The sequence below is a fragment of the Penicillium verrucosum genome, assembly GCF_028828655.1.
Source record: "Penicillium verrucosum strain IBT 35672 chromosome Unknown utg000004l_segment0_segment0, whole genome shotgun sequence".
Taxonomy (NCBI): Eukaryota; Fungi; Ascomycota; class Eurotiomycetes; order Eurotiales; family Aspergillaceae; genus Penicillium; species Penicillium verrucosum.
The window spans coordinates 1,408,390-1,429,500 of record NW_026643213.1 but is presented as its reverse complement, the minus strand read 5'-3'; the positions used below and the strand labels follow the sequence as shown (position 1 = coordinate 1,429,500).

Genomic DNA, 21,111 nt, shown 5'->3' with positions numbered 1-21,111 from the left:
TATAATCTCTAGCTATAATTAACTTAGCGTCTACTAATAGCAATTTTATAATTATAGTTATTCCTAGATTTATTAAGGCTACTAGTACTACTATTATAATAATTCTTAGTCTAATTAGACCTATTACTAAAGTTATTAGGCCTATAGCTAAGGCTATTATACCGATAGCTAAGATAACTATACCTATTCTTAGTACTACTTTTTCTAGTCTACCCTAATATAATAATATAAGAAGCTAGTCTTATTTTTTTACTATTTATTACTACTAGTAATATCTATTAGGCTATATAGGTAGACGATAGTATATCTAACTCCTTTTATTTTATCTATATAAAGCTAACTATTATTTTATAGATATTAGTTATAATAGTACTAGTCTACCTATACTTATTAAATTATCTATTATACCGGCGGATAATATATAGCGCTAGATCGATACTAAGCGGGCTATACTTAATTAGCGGATTAATAAGCTTATCTATTTAAATACTATTAGTTATATATAAGCTATACTTAGCTAACTAATTAGCTATTTAGCTCTTACTAGTAGGATATATAAGCCTTACGTCTATAATAATAGACTATAGAGATCTTATTATTTAGTCTTTTTAAAGGGCCTAGATATTTAATAGAATCTAGCTTATATAAACTACTAATATTCTAATACTAGTAATAAGTATTCCTTATATAAGTTCTTTAAGTCCGATTTATCTTATATAATTATTAATATAATTATAAGTATTTTAAGCCCCGCTATTAATATCCTAAAATAGATATATAATCTTCTATAGTTCTATTAACCGGATAACCCTTTTAAAAATAAGCCTATAATAGCCTACTATATTATTATCTATTATCCCGCTAAGAAAAAGAAGGCTATAGCTACTAGTCTAGTTTTAATTATACTAGATAATAATAATATTATATCTAGATTAGCTAGTATAAATAAGAAAAAGGATAAGGATAAGAGAAAGACTATAAATAAAGAAAAAGCTACTATTATTAAAGCTACTCTAGCGTCTATAAATATATATAAGATCGTTCGGGATACTACTAAGACTAATAAGAAATATATAGTTCCTATATCTACTATTATAGCGCTAGCTTATAAAAAAACTAAGGGTAAAAAAGTAAAGATCCTAATCTCCCTACCTATATAAATACTATTCCTTATTCTAGTCCTATTTTTAATTCGAATCTTTATATTAATTTATTAGACTAGCCGAAGATTTACTATAATAAGAATAAGAAGTATTTTATAGAGTCTTTTAACTATATTTAGAAGATACGCTAATATATATAGTATAATTACTAGTTTATATAAGAATTTATTATTTTTTAAGACTAGTAAGATAAGATAAATAATATTAAGGAATTAGAATCTAATAATTCTAAGGCTAATTTAGAAGAATCTATAGATATCTTTTAATATTAATTAGTAGTAATATTTTATTTAGGATCGTTCGGATCTTTTTTCTATATATTAATCTTTTTTTAAGATATTTATATCTTTATAGCTATAATTTAGTAATATTTTCTAAGCTTTATCTCTTTTAAATAGCTCCTTCTATATTATTATATAGATAATATAATTTAAATTATTCGATTTCTCTAACTTTTTTTATTATAAACTCTTTAAATATCTTTTAATAATAGTAGAATAATAACTATAAATAGACTTACTATCTAAACTAAGTCTTTTATAGATTTTTAATAAACGTCCTTTACCGATTTATATTTTAAAGAATTATTTATTTATAAATCTTCGGATTTATAGTCGTTCGCTTCTAAGTCCTACTTATTTATATTTAGTAGGCCTTACTTAAATATTTTATTAACAATTTCTTTAGACTATTTTTTATATATAGCTATCTATATCTTTATAATAATATATTTAGCTATAACTTTCTCCCTTAGGAATTTAGTAGAGGCTCCTAATTATCTAAATTCCTATTATTCTTAATATATAAATATAGATAGGTCCGAATATATTAATAAAAAGGGTTTAATTTTATCGAGGATTTTATAAAGTTCTTTAAGATAGCCGATCTTCTATCCGGCTTACTATAAAACTAAATAGCTAGCTAGAGAGGCCTATAAATTAGGGTCTTTACTAATATTCGCGTCTATTAGGTATATACTATTAATTAGATTCTTAAGTATACGTCTATCTAATTAAGCTAGGACGTATATACTAAATAGATAGGCTTATATAACCTAATATAGGCCGAACTATATACTCTCAAATTTTTATTTCGACTTATTTTAAATTAAAACCTAATTATTTAGTTTAAAGCTTATTTTTATAACTATTAAGTCCCGAATCTTTTACTTCTTAATTATATAGACGAGTAGTAGTTCGTTTATCTTTAAATAGATATTTATAAGTTATTAGATTTACTTATCCCTATCTAATTTTACCTAAGTCTCTAGTTAGTTATTATTATTAGTAGCGATATATAGATATACGCTATAAATTAAAAAGAAGGGACTTATTTTCGTAATAATATATTCCTATATATATATCGCGAATATTACTTTAGTAAGATATTTATCCTATAGTCTTATAGGCTTTTTTATAAGATATTTTATAAGTATCTAGTTAATTAGGCCGTTAAAATTTTCTACTTTCTTATTTATATAAGGATAGTATAATATAATTATTCTATAGCGGGCTCTAAAAAGGCCTATAAAATATTTTACCGCTCCGAATAGAAGATTTATACCGTTATCTAAAAGTAGTTTATTAAATACGCTATAATATATATAGATATTATAGAATAAGAACTCCGCGAGGGTTTCTTCGGTAGTATTAAAGATTACTTAGGCGATTAGCTAGTCTATTATATAATTAATCGCTATAATAATCTATCGATTTCTATTTAATATAACTAAGAGGGGTCCGATTAGATTAATTTCCTATCTTTTAAATAGCCGGATACCGCTTATTACTATATATTAAGTTACTTCTCTTTCTAAGTCTTTTTAAAACCCCTAAGATACTTAGTAGTTTATATATTCTTTAGCGGATTTCTCGATATCCGTTTATATAGCCGGCTACTATCCTTAAGATTAGATAATACTATTTAGGCTTAGATAACTAAAATAACCGAACTTATAATATATTATTTATAAAAATTCGGCTTAGAAAGGTAGTTCTAGATATAGAGAGATTATTTTATTATTATATATAAAGAGTAATTATCGATTCTCTTTTAGCGAGGCTTATATAAATATATATATATTCTAAAAATTAAGTTTATCGGCATATTTTTTTATAGCTTATTTTATAGTTTTATCTTTAGATTTTATACTATTCTTTAAAAACCGGATTACAACTACTAGCTATTCTTCTTTTAGGATATCTTATATTATTATTATAGTAGCGAGATATATATCCTAAATAAGCTATTTAAGGCTAATATTAGTAGGCGTAATTCTAATTAGATTAAAGCGGCGACTAATAGTATCTATAATAATATTTTTAATATCTTTTTAATATTATATTATTAAGCGATATTATTAAAACTCCGCGATTTATCGTATAAGCTTTTTACTATATTTTTATATAGTATTAAGATATTATAAATTAGTATTATCGATAATAATAATAATTTTAAAGCGATTTTTATTAATATATCTATCTTATATATAGATTACTTCTTTAATAGCTAGTAATTCTTTTTTATAAATTAGATAGTTTAACTCCGCTTTATAGAGTTTATAGCTATTATATATTATTAGGTATAGCTTACTATTATTATTTTTTTATATAAAGATTATTCTAATAGCCTATTTAAAAGTATCTATTTCGATAATATATAGTTTATTTTAATCTAATTATTTTAGAACTAGGATAGATACTAAAAAGTCTTTTATCTTCTAGAATATATTTTTATAGGCTTCTATCTATATAATTAGGCGGAATTTCTATTTTTTAAAGATATTATTACTTTCTTTTAAGAGTTTATAAAAGGATATATATATCTTCGAGAAGTTATAAATAAATCTATAATAATAAATAGCTAAATCTAAGAATTATTAGATATTATAAATAGTTTTTAGCCGCGGCTAGATTTATATAGCTTTAATCTTAGCTAAGAAGGGCTATATACTTCTATTACCGACGATATAGCTATAGAATTTAAATTTATATATTATAAATATATATTTTATAAGTAAGGTATATAATTCTTATTCGCTTAATAGTATTAGTATCTACTTAAGATATTTCCGATATTCCTCTATTAAATTAGAGAAGATTAAGATATTATCTAGATAAACTACTATATTATAGCCTAGGAGAGGGCGTAACGTATTATTTATAATTAATTAAAATATAATAAGGGCGTTATAAAGCCTAAATAATATAATTAGTTATTCGTATTTATCTTAGATTATATTAAAAACTATCTTTTTAACCGACCCTTATCTTATATAAATTTACTAATATCCGGCTATTAAATCGATTTTTAATAAGATTTAGGTATTTCTAATAATATTTAGAAGCTTATAAATTTATAAGAATAGGTATCTATTTTTCTCTATTATAAAATTAAAAGCCCGATAATTAATATATATATACTATTTCCTATATAGCTTTCTCGTAAATACTATTAGGAAACCCTAGGCGCTACTTAACTATTAGATTAGGCCTTTTTAAAAGAGTTCTTCGATCTATTTAGCCTATTTATTAAGCTTCTTTATAGAAAGGCTATAAATATTAATATTAATAAATTAGTTCGTACTAGTATAGACTTTATAAGTTATATTATATTCTAATAAAAAGGCTATAGATAGTTTTATCTAGAATAATTCTTTATATTTTATTAGGATCTATTAAATTCTAGGATTATTATAAATTAATAGCTCTAATTTAGACCCTTTAGGTTCTTCGCTTATATAATAGACTATAAAGAGATATCTTTTATAATTTTTCTTCCGAAGGAACTAATATATCTACTAGATAGATACTAAATTAATATAAATCTTTTTAGCGTAAATCGTTCGGTTATTATTTATAGGATAAATATTATAGACCCGGTAATTATAATCTATAAGGGTTATAATCGAGATTTATTAATTAATATATAGATTCTTAATCTTAAAGAAATCCTATCTTAGGATAATATTATATTTTATAAAGAGTATTTAGGCTTTAATCCGTCCTACCTAATTACTAATCTTAATTAGAAGGATTATAAATCCTTTAGTAGTTAGTTATTTACTATTTATAATAATAATTATTAAAGATATCTTAGGTTTCCGGATCTAAATCTATATACTAAGTTTCTAGAGTATTTAAGATAAGATAAATATATTATTAGCTCCGCTATTAAGGAGTATATAGATAGAGGTAATCTATCGGTTTCCTATTTTAATCTTACTTTAATAGAATATAAGGGAGTTATTAAGTATATTAAGTAAGGCTAGGAGAGATAGTAAGATTTTTTATTATTTAGAGGGCTTTAGCCGAGCTTATTTAGGTACGTTTATATAATAACTAGGATCGAGGACGTTATCTATATTAAGTTATAATAGTTTAGGAGTTTTATTAAGACGGCTAATAAAGATTTTTATATTATATAATTATACTAGTTTTTTATAAACTATTTAGAAATAGCCTTTTATTTCTATTTAGTCTTTTCTATTTTTACTTAGCGGTAATTATAGACTAAATAACCTTTCTTTTTATAATTATAATATTCTTAGGTCTCTTTTAAATCTATAGCTAGCTAGATAAATAAATCTATAGCTATAAGAATCTTACTATCGATATTTATTATATTAAGATAATAAGAAGTAATCTTATATTAATAGGTAATAGCCTATTTTTATTTATATTAGGCGAATAAAGTAATAATATCTTAAAACTTTTTAGACTAGTCCTATTCTTCTATTTACTTAGTTTAATAAGGAGATTTTATTCTAATTATAAATTATTAGATAAGTATTAAATCCGGAATATTCTAGTCTAGATCGAAGATAATCTATTAGAGGTTAGAAGCGTATTTTTAAATTAATTAGTTTTCTTATTTAATTAATTTATATTATTTATATAACTTTTTAATAAATAAGTACTTTACGAACTTTTATTAAAGCTATATTTTAAAGTCTAGTTATATCTTAAAGATTTTAAATTAGAGAAAGGCGTAGTATTTTTTATATTATTCTAATTGTTATCTTATAAGTCTTACTAGCTTTCTAGATATATATAAGATCTTTACTTAATTAAAGAAATTATATTTAATAAGCTTAGATAATTCCTAAAAATACTAATTATAATCGCGTATTTATTTATATATAGTATTATTAAAGATTATTTTATTAAAATTATTAATTATCCTAAGATTATTTAGGAATCTTTTCTAGATCTCTTTATCTATATCTATAATATTCTTAAATATTAGAGTTTAGGCCTATATAAAAGCGTTCGGAGCTATCCTATCTCTTTCTTAAGAAAAGAGAGGTCCTTAGAGAGTCTTCTTAATAGTATTAAAGGCTATTATAGTAGTATTAAAAAATATAGTAAGCTAAACTATCTCGGCTTAGGCTATATTAGTAGCTTTAATAGCTATTATAAGCTATACTACTTTAGTTTATCCTTATTAAGATATCTTAACCCTTTATATAGCCTATATAATAATAAGATCGACGTATTTTTAGTTAATTATAGTATATAATTTAATAAATATATCTCGTTCTTCTTTAATTAGGATATTAAAGATTTTATTTACCTCTAGGCTAAGCCGAGAGCGGACTTAAGTCTTAAGCGTTTACTAGGGAATATTCTTAGCTATTTTAATTAGATTTAAATAGTTCTATCTTAAGAGAAAAGTGATTTTTCTAAATCTATTTTTCCCTTTATTAGATTAGAAGGCTATTATCTTCTTATAATAGCGCCTAGATACGGATCTTTTTCCGCTAAATATAGTATATATAGTATTATTATAGTTATTTTCTACTCTTTATCGGCCTATAAGGCTATTAGGGTTTACTTCCCCTCTCTATCTAGGGGTTTTCGGGACCTCTTTTTCTTCTCTTTTTCCGGGGTAGAAGCTATTCCCCTATTTCGGGTAGTAGAGTAGTTAAAATATTTCCTATAGTATCTTTATATTTAGCCTAGTAGGTCCGCTAGATCGTTATCGGGATAGTATAAGAGGATATTAGTATCTCTTAGGTCCGATTAGACCTTCTAGAGATACTATCTTATGCCTCCTTAGGCTACTATAGGAGGTAGCTTATACCGACATACTACTAGATGAGATTCGTGAAGTATCGTATAGTTTCTATTATATTAGGAATACTAATGTCTAAATACCCTGCTAGTACGGGTGCCTATAGCACCCGAACGTATAGGTTCGGGCCTTGGCATGTCTTATACGGACATGCACAAGGGCCAATTATGCAAATCTAGTTACATAAGTGGCCTCTGGGATCACAATAGTCGACATTATCACGTCCTTCTATGAATTATCTAGGTTGGACAATGGTAATAGTAATGCATTGATAGTTTGCTTTTTGAAATGAAGTGCATCCAAATTTGCATTGACAAACCGAGGGGACAAAGCGTCGGTCTGATCGAATGACTGGCCCGTATTAGCGAAGTGTCGTGCAGCAACTGCAATTATACACTTTCGCAGTGTTGAATTATCCATAGCGTAAGTGAGTAAGCTCCTAAACGGATTGCTCTCACTGTCATATAGAATGAACAACTTGGTAATGCGTATGTTATCTTTTGTCCGACATTAGTGCACCCTCGGGAACATTAAGCTCGTTATGAATAAACGCACAATAATCAAGGTAGAATCTCGATGACTGGTCGAGAGCGTGTATGCATGGGTCTTGCAAGGCGAACGAGGGAGTAGTATTGGTTGTCAAAGAGTTCGCGCGGGAACGTAGGATTTTTTTTCCGTTCTGGCTGCGCAGGTAGATGTTCACCGGAGATTTTAAGACCATCCCCAAGAATACGTCCGCGCATTTTACCCCGGATTGCTATACCTCTAACCCAGCGTAGCGGTCTTTGTTCAAAGCATTCCAGCCCAGCTTTCTTGCACTTGGCGCAAGGAATGCTAGTTTGGTCACATCGAATAGTGCGGTTGCGGCATGTCCAGCATGCTGCATGCATTCTGTGAAAAATTCCCACTTAAAGAAGAGAGGAATAGAGACAACCAGAAACACACGACCGTAAGATTTCAGTTTAGAGATGTCGAAGAAAGTCTGGTATCGCCGAATAATTACCGACCGGAAATACAATGATCCGTGTATGATGACTCAGCCGCAAGTACCGCAAGGTTATGCAAGATTTGGCGGACTTCCTCACGTCTAACTATAGGTACCCCGATTAGTACTTAGCATTCCAAAATAAAGACCGTCATTATACCCCTTACCGTGAAGGAAAACCTGCCTCGCTCACAGCAAAACCCTTCGTATGCTAGGTCAGAGCTATTAGACAAGTATAGATCTGCTTTGCCATCAGCGCAGCTACCCATTGTACGACTGTAGTCGGCATTAGATGAGCAGCCGATCACGTTGTATAGTACGTCCCGAAACCGGTGCAACCACTACACTCTTCGATTGTCTCTTCTAATGCCAAGATATACTATACCGTAATTGGAATAAAGCCCGGAGTATCAATATTCCTGTTAGATTATCAATACGGTACTTTACGCTCAGTGATACATCATGTATCTAGTGTTTCAATCCTGTATGCAGCAGCTGATGATCATTATGACGTTTTAGAATCCACCTCAATATATATTGAGTCCAACCCATAATGCCCGCAACGATTTTTAGCAGCACCATGAATTTCCATAAGACACTGCTTCACTATCGGATTCCTCATCGAGCCCTTACGACGTTGTACCAAACACGGATATTGACTCCTACCATGCCTACAGCAAAGTTTATCAACGACAACATCACAGTGTCAAATGAGACCGATGTGAAATTGACACTCCATGATGAAGATAATACTGATGAATCTTTGACTTTACTTTGCCCCGGCGAGACTAGAAAGAATTTCACTGGAAAAATAGTTAGTATTGAACCTTATACGACCTATGCTACTAGGTCCTGGCAGCTTTCTGAGGATGTGGTCTTTGCTGCTAATAGAGATGTCACTGTGACGGATCAGAGTAAGCGAGCTATTTAAAGCGATTATGAAACAAATACTGACTAGCAATAAAGCGCTCGAACAAGGAAATAAGGTGGTTTGGTTCGGTTAAAGCACGGATGGAACAAAAGCTGTTGAGTGTAGGTACGGAATTCCGTTTTCAACTTTAGCTCCTTATATGCGTACTATCAAATAAAATACCACTGAGAGACATAGCAGCTAGACTATTTCGGGTTTGTGTATTCAACTTTTAAATACTACTAAGAAGCAGATCAGGTACATTAAGTAAGGTGTGCACTAAATCTCAAAAAAAAAAAAAAGAAAGAAAAGATTGTATTCGTCAAATAGCAAGATTAGTTTCGAACTTGCCACACGGTACTGTAGTTAATCGTTCAAGATCTCCGTGCAAGGGGCGATGAGTATCAAGATGGGTATCGAGTTGTCAGTTGTATTAAATTATAATACATTCCGCTGTATGTCAAGTTACTATTCGCAACAAATAATACGTACCCCGCTGACAAGGATACTCAAAACTGTCAGAAATGGGATATGGCCTCCCTAGGCCCTAAACAGGAACCGAGGTTTTTGTTATGGTCTAGTGGAAAAGACGCCGTATTTATTCCCACAAAAACTCTTGATATAGACTAGCGTGTTTTGGCAACTAGGATTTTAGGAACAATCGAAGAGTGTAGGCGGTTGCACCAGTTTCGGGACGTACTGTATCAATTTGAGACCCTGGGCCAAGCATATTTCTGACACAGCAGGCATGAAATGGAGAATTCGTGATGTTGCAATAGAAGACAATGTATGAGGCTCATAGCCAAGACCGAAACCCCGAGGAGAGACTGGGTAGGTGATTGATCAAGGGGGTTACTAGGTGAGATGGACTTTCACCACAACGAAATGAGGAGGATGAAACGAGCTGCATGGAATTTCCAGGAAAAAGGGAAGAGCATCTATTTCTATTAATTCACTCCATTCCCTTTTAGTCTTCCCGCCGCGTAGCTTTGTTGCTTTATTGCTGCATCATCTCCGCCTCTAGTCTGTCTTCTTCTGCCCATCTTGCCATGTCTTCCGCGTGCTCTCTCTCCCGCTCCTGTTCCTCACGTTCCAACATTTCCTCGTTTTCCTTTATCGCTTGCTCTTTTAGCCTTTGAATCTCTCGATCATCCACTCTTGCCTTTGCTTGATCTATGGTTTCCCCCTCATAGACCAACCATCTTCCATGACAATCGCCCCATGCCTTCCCCTCGTATAGCAACTTCGTCACCATGAATTCCTTAAGTCTCATCCAAAAGGGGATCAGGGTATTCCCCATGATATCTGCTGAACCCAAAGTAAACCACGTTTCCTCGAATAGACGGGGGTTTTCAATGGCTCGGGGATCGGTCTCATGTAGTCCACAGAATATCGCAAATTCCGGCCGGAGTCCTAGCTGGATGCCCTTCTCAATGTAGCCCTCTGCGTTGAATGGATTAGCCGATAAGTCCCTATCACTGACTTAAACAACTCACTGTGGGTGTATTCAAACTCATCATGGTCATCATGTATTCCTCGAATGAACATATTCAGAATTTCCTCAATCTTAGGAAACACAATTTCATTGTAGGCATATGCATGCTGCTTAAATTTCTCGTCATACCCACACCTAGGTCCTTGATAATCTGGATGTAGTTCATTGAACTTTTGTTCCATCTCAACTATCTTCTTATCGGATAGTCCAATCCACCTCAGACACTCCTGGGTATCCGCGGGGTCTGGTAGAGTCATACCGGGCCGGTACTTGCATATCGCAGAGTCCTTGTGGAATTCGAGCAGACCAATCGACGGGTGTATGTCGCCGAGCGAGGTTCCGATCCTCACAAGCTCAGGAGTCCACTCGAAGTTGGTGGGTTCGTTCTCGTTCTCCTCGGTGTCACGTTCGGGGTGGTCCTCGCATTCGGATTTATCAACCTGTTCGGGGTGATGTTCAGTATCACTCATCTTGGAACACGACTTGAAATTTGAGTGTGAAGGAAAGTTTGTGTGTGGTATCCAACTTCGAGAGGGTTGCATGGTCTCACACAGCGAAAGCCGCCCAAGGGTATAATCCTAGGGCTGTGTTCCCTACAGTGCTCCTGCTCTTTATCCTTCCTTACATTCACAGTTGTCCTGGGGTTCTTCATTTCACGATATACAAGCGGCCACTTAAAATTCACATTGAAGGTCCTCTTACCTCGATGAAGAGACTACCTCCAGATGTACCCTGGCATTTACGTATGAGATACTCGGAATTTCTACAGCCAGCGGGTCCAGAGCTAGCGAGCTCGATATTTCAACAGCCATATTGACGAGACGTCTCCCAGAAAGGCCTGGTGAGCTAATTATGCAGGATGAATACCTAGGCTGGGTAATCAAGAAATCTCCGTACAGGTGCGTAACAGAATAAATTTATTCATTCTTCTGTAAATTTTCAATGGCCATAACGACGGAGCCCACCCGGCGCTGCCCGAAAAATGAATCGAAGCAGATGCCGAAGGACAACGTTTCCATCATCGTCCCCCTCATCAAGGTTATTGTGGAAGACCTTTTTCGTTTCCTTGGTGTATTCTCGTAGCTTCTGTAGGCTCGAAAACCTTTGCACTCGATTGTTCGTGCTTCCACTTCGAGCCCAGGCGATCAAATCAACAATATTGACGAACACGCCTCGGACGACCTAGATAACCTTATTAGCCAATTTCACCGACAAAGGCTTCTAATCCTCGTCTAAGATCCTGAAAACATATGCATAATCATGGACTGGAGACAGGTACCTACATTCGCAGCCTGCTTACAGCTTGCAGGCAAAGGCTCGATTCCGATAGCGCGACAAAGAGAATGCCAGGCGCCAAGGTCATCCTCTGCTCCAAACCACATCTTCACCTCCGCTTTTAAAGCGGATTGATATTGTTCCCAGGCTTCTTTATCCTCCGGGTCGTATTGTCCCCAGCGACAGAACCTCTTAAGCTGGGCATATGATTCCGATGGAGGTAGTTTTGAATTGTAACTGAACCCTGCGAAGGATTGGAAGAATTCGTCCAACGGTGTTCTGGGCGGCGCGATGTGTGCGTTTGAATATTGAATGTGTTGATCCAAGGCATCTTTGCTGCCAAATGTTCGGTTGCAAAGTTCACAGTGGAATGAGACGGCATGTGCTGATGAGTCCAATGGTGTTCTGGGCGGCGCGATGTGTGCGTTGGAATATTGGATGTGTTGATCCAAGGCATCTTTGCTGCCAAATGTTCGGTTACAAAGTTCACAGTGGAATGAGACGACATGTGCTGGTGAATTTTGAACATGTTGATCTAAGGCACTTTGACTGCCAAAGGACCTATTACAAGGTTTGCACTCATGTGTGATCGTATGTGCAGGTGAGTCCTTGATATGTTGATCCAAGGCACTTTGACCGCCAAAGGTCCTGCCACAGGGCTCGCAATCATATGTGATGGTATGCGCAGGCGAGTCCCGTAGATGCTGGTCAAGGGCACTTTGACTGACAAAGGGTTTGTTGCAAGGCTCGCAATTGAATGATACAGCATGTGCCGGCGAATTCTGGACATGTTGATCCAAGGCATCTTTGCTGCCAAATGTTCGGTTACAAAGTTCACAGTGGAATGAGACGACATGTGCTGGTGAATTTTGAACATGTTGATCTAAGGCACTTTGACTGCCAAAGGTCCTGCCACAGGGCTCGCAATCATATGTGATGGTATGCGTAGGCGAGTCCCGTAGATGCTGGTCAAGGGCACTTTGACTGACAAAGGGTTTGTTGCAAGGCTCGCAATTGAATGATACAGCATGTGCCGGCGAATTCTGGACATGTTGGTCCAAGGCACTTTGGCTACCAAAGGACCTGCTACAAGGCTCACAGTCGTATGTGGTGGTATGCACAGGCGAGTCCCGTAGATGCTGGTCAAGGGCACTTTGACTGACGAAAGTCCGATTGCAAGGTTCGCATGGAAATGTCAAAGTGTGTGCTGGAGCATCTCGAATATGCTGTTGAAGTGCCTGCCGGTCACCAAAAAACCGATCACACAAGTCGCAGCGTTCCATGGCCAGTGGGATGGAAAATGATTCCAGAGCGAGGTGACATATAAGTAGGGTGGGTGGCATTCAGCTTTGTATGCAATAGTGAGCTGGCAGACCCCACATGCCATTTTATTGGCCGCATTGCTGTCTGAGGTCTTCCTGCGCATTTTCCCTCTTATGGCAATGTCCTTCCCACTCATGGTCTGTTATGATCTATAATTCTTTCACTCGATCGACTCGCCGTGATACCTTTTAATTTAGGGTTGTGTGGAAAGCTTCCACGTTTATTCGAAGCTTTCAAGGACCCCTTTCTGTTGGTATGCGGACAGTTGAGGCTGGCTTCTTTAGACCTCTGCCTTGGCCCCTGTGTGCAGGGATCCCCGCACACAAGTTCATGGAGCCATAGGTACCTATTACGGGTAACTCTCTCATTGGTTCATATTGCCAGGCAATAATTTAGATCTCTCACTTCACAAGTACTATTGTTGAATCTACAGTTACTTTATATAGTATTTTTATAAATGAATACTGTTGAGCAACCTGTTACTATATGGGGAGAAAGCAGAGGAAGAATTATTAATTGATTAAACTAGAAATGTACGGGGGTTATATACTCTACTAAAACCATCTAAACTCTGCTCGATTGTAGCAAATAACGAACAAAAAGGGTGAGATAGTAACCAATGTGAGAGTTATGTGTCGGGTGGCATACTTAGTCGCCCGTATACCTATGTCAGCGTTGGTGGCGTACAACAAAGCCTCATTCGATGCAAGATTTCCTACACAGATGGAGAAATTGGGAGTTGGCTCTGAAAATCTACAGGACATACCAGGGTCCGGAGCTGATTCACCAAGTTTCTTTTCCTTCTTTTCATTTCATCTTTTCAAAAATGACCCTGAACCAGATGTTCTAACAAACGCGAAGTCTCGACCAGCAGAATTACCGACGACAATCCCCACCATCCTACGAAAATATCAAATTGATAGTGCTACGTTGGTCGCGGTCATGGCACGCACAGCGACTCAGAGTAGGCACGAGAATGGAATCAGTTGAAATTCTTGTCGACTTTGGAATCCATAGAAAAGTGCTATTTGCCTAATACGCATTGGACAGACAATTTCATAACGACTCTCAATGGTTCTCTGCATAATAAATCTTTCCACGTCGATACGCCATCGCGGGTAATGGAGGACCCCATACCCACCTGTAAGTTCTCGATTCCCGAGATTGGGACTGGTGTTGCCGAGAATTGTAAGTAGGATGATGTCGGTCCTCCGCGGCGGACAGAGTACCGTGTATAGGACAATTAGAATAGTGAGTCTCGGCATTTTCGGGCATACTGTCGTCCTTTTCGAATCTAACGGCTTTTGTTTTGCTACCGCACCCGTCCTCATGTGACTTACACACGGTAGCATGAGCAAAAGTACCTCGTTCTGGTGATGCAGCGTAACGGTGGACGCGATTAGTCATGTCATTCGGACTTTTGGGGTGGAAGTGGTTGGCTGTGGGTGGATCGCGTTGTCGCTCAATGGAGTGGATCCCTTGAGTATGGTAATGGTGCTCTTCGTCTTCACTCGATTCAGAAGATCGAGCTCGGGGCTGAATATGGGCACATTGGCTTTTATGTCGATTATGACAGCAGATCTTGTGGCGTTGGACACGGGGGTCGGATTCAACGTTGTACCTGCAATTAGTTCAGTGGTGAAGAAATACCAACACAGCCTAAGTACAGGTCCAGTCTTACATTTTGGGGCGGTGATCCTGACTTCGAAAGAGAGGACAAGAATAACAATGAATCGTCTCGTTCATAGTTGGCGGTTGATGGACGTGGGAGCTGTCCCTTGAGTAGGGCGTGGTTTGGTGGGCGTGACACAGGGGATGGTGATCATAACTGTCACTCTTTTCAATTTGTCTCATAGCTGTTCGATGGTCTTGTGGGGGAAGGATATCCCTTCTCTCTTTGCTCTGTCGATACATATTGTGACGATGCATGATGCCTGAATAAAGAAAATGGGAACACGCCCAAGACCGAGAGATATATTCGGTCATAAAGGCGGCCTCCAAATTGGGTTGCCCCTTCTAGCCCCTAATCTCACTTGTTTCCCTCACACAAGCCTTGAGTGACGAGGAAGTGCAAACAGACGGTGAAATACTTTTAAACGTGACTAGGTCGGCACCCGCTTCATCGTATGATCCTTCAATTGTTTGACTCCCCTACCAGTTACCTGAGCTCGCCTTGCTTTTTTATTTTTCCCTCCTGTTTAATGCGCGGCCTCCTTCATAATGTACGTTCTCGAATATTCCGAAGACTTTGGAGGTCACGCAGATGACTTCGCATTCCAAAAGACCATCATAGTCTACGAAATGTCCGGCTCAATCTACAGAGCATACTCCCGAAAGCGATATACATCGAAAGAAGATATTCAGTTTGGCGACTTATTCAGCACCAACAAAATCCAAGGGGCTCTCATTTTCCCGGAGTTCTCGGACAAATTCACCAAGGCAGAAAAGCCCTCGGATTGTTCGACCTGGTATCTGAAAAAGCCAAGCCTTTCACCCTACAGTCCCCAATACCCAGCCCTCATCCGAGAAACCTGGATTGAAGAAGTGAAAACCTGCGAATTGCTGAAGAAAAATCCGCATCCTAATATTGCCCAATACCACGGCTGCGCTGTCGTCGACGATGGCTCAATCAGAGGAATATATTTCACAAAGTACGATGAAACGCTTATGGCCAGAGTGAACTCTGCCAGACGCAATAAGATAGACTTTGCATACGAGAGGCACCAGGCTGACCGAGGCGAGGTCGACCGTTGGATGGAGGGAATTGCACGGGGCCTGAAACATCTGCATGGATTGGGTATCGTCCACAATGACATCAATCCGTGCAACATCATGTTCCAAGGTGACACCCCTGTCATTATCGATTTTGACTCCGCTCGGCCTCGTGGCCATGATTTGAGCCTCGTTAAACGAACGCATGGGTGGCATGATGAGAGGGCTAAGGCGGCGTTGCCGATGAATGATCTCGCTGCGCTACTAGAAATACAGTTGTGGCTTTTGGGGGAGGTTGACCAGTTTCAATTCTGAAGTATGAAGTCTGAATTAGTTTGCCACAAGCCTATTTCGATAGGTTTGTTTGATGCTGTGGTCTGCTTTTGGAATTTTGGGGAATGTAAGATCAATAACCAATAATTGGCTGATATGTACTCTTGAATGACTGGCAGGTTACGGGTGTGCATTACACTGTTTGCTACATGCGTCTTGTCTCGGAGAGTCACATCTGAAACTGAACTCTACATACGCATGAGCTGATACTAATGCAAGTAACATCATGTACCTTCAAACCGGTTCATTACATAGACCCCAGGAAGGTGGAGAGTCGTAGAGTTGCTTCATCACACTTCGATAGATCATAAGTAGAACAGGTGACTATCCAGGAAGGTGCGAACATGTGCAATGTTAATCTGCAATCTCAATAATCACTAGTAACCTTGCAGTGGAGCTACTTTAGACACACATTCCTACCTCGATCCAATGCGCGTCTTCATTCAACGTTCAGAATATTACCAGACGATGTAGAAAGCTGCTTGCTGTATGTCATCGAAGGTGTAAAGCGCTGTACCCATTCTTCCCGAATAGTCAGGAATGCATCGCAGACTGCTTTGACGGCGTCTTCGCGAGAGTCTCCACAGCTCTCGATATAAACTATATCCATATGTCAGTAACCGATTGGCTCAAAAGAGACTAGGAAAACTTACACTTGACCTTGGGCTCTGTCCCCGAACCTCGGAATGTGAAGCGAACCCCACCATCCAGCCACAGCGTAATCATCTGGCTGGTTGGATCTTGAGGTAGGTCCGGCTTATTATCAGGGGTACTGGAGTCGTAGCCCTCGGTTAAATCTCTCCATCGCAGAATCTTGAAGGGACCAAATTGCATATTTGCGAGACCTGAACTGCCTCGAATGCCCTGGAACAATGTTGCAGTCAGCTGGGGATTTGGTGATCGGAAATAGTTGTTCAAGGTCTCATGATGGCCGAATTCGCCAAACAGTTGCTGCAGCTTGGCATATGCAGTCAATCCCTGCGCTCTCCATTTCGCCTCCGCTGCAAGGAAGACTGTAGCTGCTGTAATGCCGTCTTTGTCATAACACACAGATGGGAACATGTATCCCAGTGCCTCCTCGTATGCAAAATGAACTGTCTTTCCCTCTTTCTCCAAGTCCCGGGCAACATTTGCCATCCACTTGAACCCTGTTAGAGTCTCCGCGAAGTGAATTCCCTTTGCAGCTGCCATCTTTCCGAGCATCCCGCTCGAGACTGTTGTAGTTAACACCGCGATGTGGGACCAATCTTTGCTAGCGTCGAACGAATCCAAAATATGAGACGCCAAAAGTACACCGACGTGGTTTCCAGTCAAAGTATGCCATTTCCCACTGGAAACACATTAGTCAGGCTCAATCCACGGCAGTCGGAAAATAAGGCTTACTCCACTTTCTCCGCTACGGCGAAGCGGTCGGCATCGGGGTCATTTGCGATGATCAAGGTCTTTCCTTCTTGGTCGGCAGTCTCGATAGCAAGATCCAAAGCTCCAGCCTCTTCCGGGTTGGGGAACTTCACAGTGGGAAAGTCAGGATCGGGCTTTTCTTGGGCAGCAACGGAAGAGAATTCGTTGATTTCAAGTGAGCGGCACAAGGTTGGAAGAACCAATCCTCCCACGCCGTGCAGAGGTGTATAAGCAAACGGTCTTGGAGGTTGCCAATCGGTCACCGTAGATTTCTATAGCAAACTCATTAGATTGAGCTCCTTGAAACATAGCCCGCAACGTACCGTGAACTTTGCCACTTGGCTGCTGTAGTGAGGCAGCAATTTCTGGTAGGAGTCCGAGCGCAGGAATTCGCCCGGCTGTAGCTCGGCCCATGCTGTCGGCCATGGCTCAAGGTTCTCTTGAATTGACTGTGCTATTTCTCCATCCTCAGGTCGGTTGATCTGAGCACCATTGCTCGAGTAGCTACGAGCAGATTTTGTCAGCACTCTCCATGATATTCGTCCAGGGTTCTTACACTTTGTAGCCTATGAAACAGTTAGCACTCATTGTACAATATCAGAATTCAGTAGCATACCATTATCCTGGGGTGGATTCTTCGAGTCGATTAGCCATACATCTATAAAAGTAGTTTCAGGGTAGACCTACGTGGCTCGCCGTCACCATAATACCTGCTGCGGCACCGAAATAATTCACACCGAACGCTACCATCGGTGTGGGCCCTTCCTCATTGAAGAACCAGACAGGAATACGTTGGGCGATGAAAGCGTTAGCAGCGAGTGCAGCGAATTTCGCAGAATTGTGACGCGCATCGTGGCCAATAACCACGCCATTTGAAGCAATGTCAGAACGCTTGTCTCGAATAAACTTGGCCAGCCCCTGTGAGGCTTGTATGACAATCAAAGAGTTCATGCAGGAGAACCCCGCGGCCATGCGGCCTCGTAGACCAGCTGTCCCAAACTCAATACCTAAATGTATACACAGATTAAATACGTACCGAGAAAGGCATTTGGAAAGGACATACGATTCCGAAGGCGCTTTTCCAACTCCTCGGTGGCATTAGAGTCCCGTAGTTGCTCTATTTCCACGCGGGTGACAGGATCCTATATCTCCGAGTCAGCATCATGCCACAACATGAGACATAAATCATATTGACCTGGTCCCATTGAAGCCATTGCTCAGTCAAGGAGAAAATCGATAGCTATAGAACAATTAGAATAATTTGTTAGAGATCAATTTATAATTGAGACTCACTGCCATATCAAAAATGTACAAAAAATGTACAATATGCCTGGGGGTATGTTGGTAATGGGAAAGGTGGACGCGGACAATCGCACGGGCTGATCGGTCCCCGCTGTTATCCACCTCCGCCCCATAGCCCTTGCCAACGTTTCAAGTTCTGCCTGTTTCTTGAGTCTCATTCTTGTTTCTTTTGTTTATTTGCATCTTGCATCTTGCACTTTCGAGTTGCTTAGTTCGACACCCGGCAATGTCACTGTAATCCTGCGTTGTTACCGGACCCTACGCACATCCACCCTCTCACCGCACCTCATACCATGGAGAAGACCGCATCCCGGCCGTCCCGGAAGGACGCCCTCTTGACTCGACGATATATCGAAGGCCTCATTGCGGAGGGCAAGCATGTCATCATCTTCGAGGATCGTGTCCTCAGTGTAGACCCTTTCATCAGATATCACCCCGGAGGGGAGAAGCCAATCAAGCACATGGTGGGCAGGGATGCGACAGATGAGATCAACGCGTATGTTCTGGAACGACAAACACCACACCCTCTAATCAGTCTAATTGAAACTCATCTTATGCAGACTACACTCTGAAGAAGCCCGCCAGCGTATGCGCTCGTACCAGATTGGACGTATCGAAGGAATATGGATTAACTTCCTACCCCCGATCCAGGGCGGCAAGTTCCGCGCCTATACCGAAGACGCGTGCTCGAGTGATGAGGACTCAACAACTCCAGAAATCTGCAGTAGCTCTAGTCAAGACGGATCAGTTCCTCCCTCGCCGATATTCGATGCGATCGACTCGAAATCCACAGTTCGTCAACGGAAATCCACCGGGACCGCTTTGGCTGACCAACCCCAGGCCAAGCCTGCCTTCTTGGATGCGAGAACTCGGGAGGAAATTGTCTTCGACACTGCCAAATACCCTTCATTGGATACCGCAAGTCAGGAAGAGATCAAACGAAAATATCGCGAACTGAACGAGCGTATCAAGGCTGAGGGCCTTTACGACTGCAACTACTCTTGTTACTTCGTTGAATGCTGTCGGTACACACTTTTTGCAGGTCTTTCCTATACCTTCCTCCGCATGGGATGGTGGGCGACCTCGGCATTCTTCCTCGGCTGTTTCTGGCATCAGCTTGTGTTTACCGCCCATGATGCTGGTCATATGGGCATTACACACAATTTCCATGTGGATACTCTCATTGGAATGTTCATCGCAGACTATCTCGGAGGATTGAGTCTCGGATGGTGGAAACGAAGCCACAACGTTCACCATATCGTGACTAATGAGCCAGAGCATGACCCGGATATCGAGCATATCCCATTCTTCGCTATCTCGCATCGCTTCCTCACGAGCCTTCGGAGTACCTATTACGATCGCATCATGACCTTCGATGCCCCGGCTCGATTTTTACTCAAATTCCAGAATTACTCTTACTACCCTATTATGATGCTAGCTCGGTTCAACCTCTATGCCTTGAGTTGGGAGTATCTGCTAAAGGGCCAAGCTCCTAGAAGGGGCCCAGCTTGGTGGCATGTTTGGTTTGAGCTTGTCGGTCAGGTCTTCTTTTGGACCTGGTTTGGCTACGGTGTGATGTACAAGACGCTTCCCGATGCAAGCAGCCGTATCATCTTCCTTCTCGTCTCACACATCGTCTCCTCCCCGCTACACGTCCAAATCACTTTATCCCACTTCGCTATGTCGACCGCCGACCTGGGTGTTGGTGAGTCATTCGCGCAGAAGATGCTCCGTACCACTATGGACGTCGACTGTCCGACATGGCTGGATTTCTTCCACGGTGGATTGCAATTCCAGGCCATTCACCATCTCTACCCGCGGATCCCGCGCCACAACCTGCGTCGGACGCAGAAGTTCGTCATAGAGTTCTGTCGTGATACTGGTATCCCCTATGCCATCTTCACGTTCTATGATGGCAACAAGGAGGTTATCAGCCGGCTGGGTGAAGTCGCGAAACAGGTCCGCCTTATGGAGGAGTGCCGCAAGTCCATTGCCGAGGGTGGTGTTCACCACCACTGATGTGAAGTGTCAGTTCCTTGCTGGCCAAGTATGAGTTTCCTGTCTAAACATGTTATCACGACTGCCTATACCGCATTATATGTGTTGAGGTATATTAATGAATCACTTGAATGCGTTC

The 21,111-nt window shown here is 38.9% G+C and overlaps 7 protein-coding genes across 7 annotated transcripts; 3 read left to right on the top strand and 4 right to left on the bottom strand.

The window, feature by feature from the left end:
- Positions 1-8,776: 8,776 nt before the first annotated feature.
- N7516_009991 (uncharacterized protein) lies at positions 8,777-9,227 on the top strand (the record flags this gene model as incomplete). Its single annotated transcript, XM_057222710.1, has 2 exons — positions 8,777-9,137; positions 9,190-9,227. 2 exons carry the CDS (start codon positions 8,777-8,779, stop codon positions 9,225-9,227), a joined length of 399 nt encoding a protein of 132 aa, XP_057069931.1.
- Positions 9,228-10,130: 903 nt separating this feature from the next.
- On the bottom strand, positions 10,131-11,098 carry N7516_009990 (uncharacterized protein; the record flags this gene model as incomplete). The annotated part of the gene is made up of 2 exons (XM_057222709.1): positions 10,131-10,576; positions 10,630-11,098. The coding sequence occupies 2 exons, from the start codon at positions 11,096-11,098 to the stop codon at positions 10,131-10,133; spliced, it is 915 nt and encodes a 304-aa protein (XP_057069930.1).
- Positions 11,099-11,567: 469 nt separating this feature from the next.
- Positions 11,568-13,186, bottom strand: N7516_009989 (uncharacterized protein; the record flags this gene model as incomplete). The annotated part of the gene is made up of 2 exons (XM_057222708.1): positions 11,568-11,810; positions 11,912-13,186. 2 exons carry the CDS (start codon positions 13,184-13,186, stop codon positions 11,568-11,570), a joined length of 1,518 nt encoding a protein of 505 aa, XP_057069929.1.
- A 1,108-nt stretch (positions 13,187-14,294) lies between these two features.
- On the bottom strand, positions 14,295-14,972 carry N7516_009988 (uncharacterized protein; the record flags this gene model as incomplete). The annotated part of the gene is made up of 2 exons (XM_057222707.1): positions 14,295-14,847; positions 14,908-14,972. 2 exons carry the CDS (start codon positions 14,970-14,972, stop codon positions 14,295-14,297), a joined length of 618 nt encoding a protein of 205 aa, XP_057069928.1.
- Positions 14,973-15,446: 474 nt separating this feature from the next.
- N7516_009987 (uncharacterized protein) lies at positions 15,447-16,253 on the top strand (the record flags this gene model as incomplete). Its single annotated transcript, XM_057222706.1, has 1 exon — positions 15,447-16,253. One exon carries the CDS (start codon positions 15,447-15,449, stop codon positions 16,251-16,253), a length of 807 nt encoding a protein of 268 aa, XP_057069927.1.
- Positions 16,254-16,710: 457 nt separating this feature from the next.
- Positions 16,711-18,971, bottom strand: N7516_009986 (phosphoribomutase PRM15; the record flags this gene model as incomplete). The annotated part of the gene is made up of 10 exons (XM_057222705.1): positions 16,711-16,871; positions 16,925-17,601; positions 17,655-17,944; positions 17,996-18,176; positions 18,229-18,238; positions 18,289-18,307; positions 18,360-18,679; positions 18,736-18,814; positions 18,868-18,912; positions 18,966-18,971. The coding sequence occupies 10 exons, from the start codon at positions 18,969-18,971 to the stop codon at positions 16,711-16,713; spliced, it is 1,788 nt and encodes a 595-aa protein (XP_057069926.1).
- Positions 18,972-19,267: 296 nt separating this feature from the next.
- Positions 19,268-20,993, top strand: N7516_009985 (fatty acid desaturase; the record flags this gene model as incomplete). The annotated part of the gene is made up of 2 exons (XM_057222704.1): positions 19,268-19,470; positions 19,535-20,993. The coding sequence occupies 2 exons, from the start codon at positions 19,268-19,270 to the stop codon at positions 20,991-20,993; spliced, it is 1,662 nt and encodes a 553-aa protein (XP_057069925.1).
- Positions 20,994-21,111: the final 118 nt, after the last annotated feature.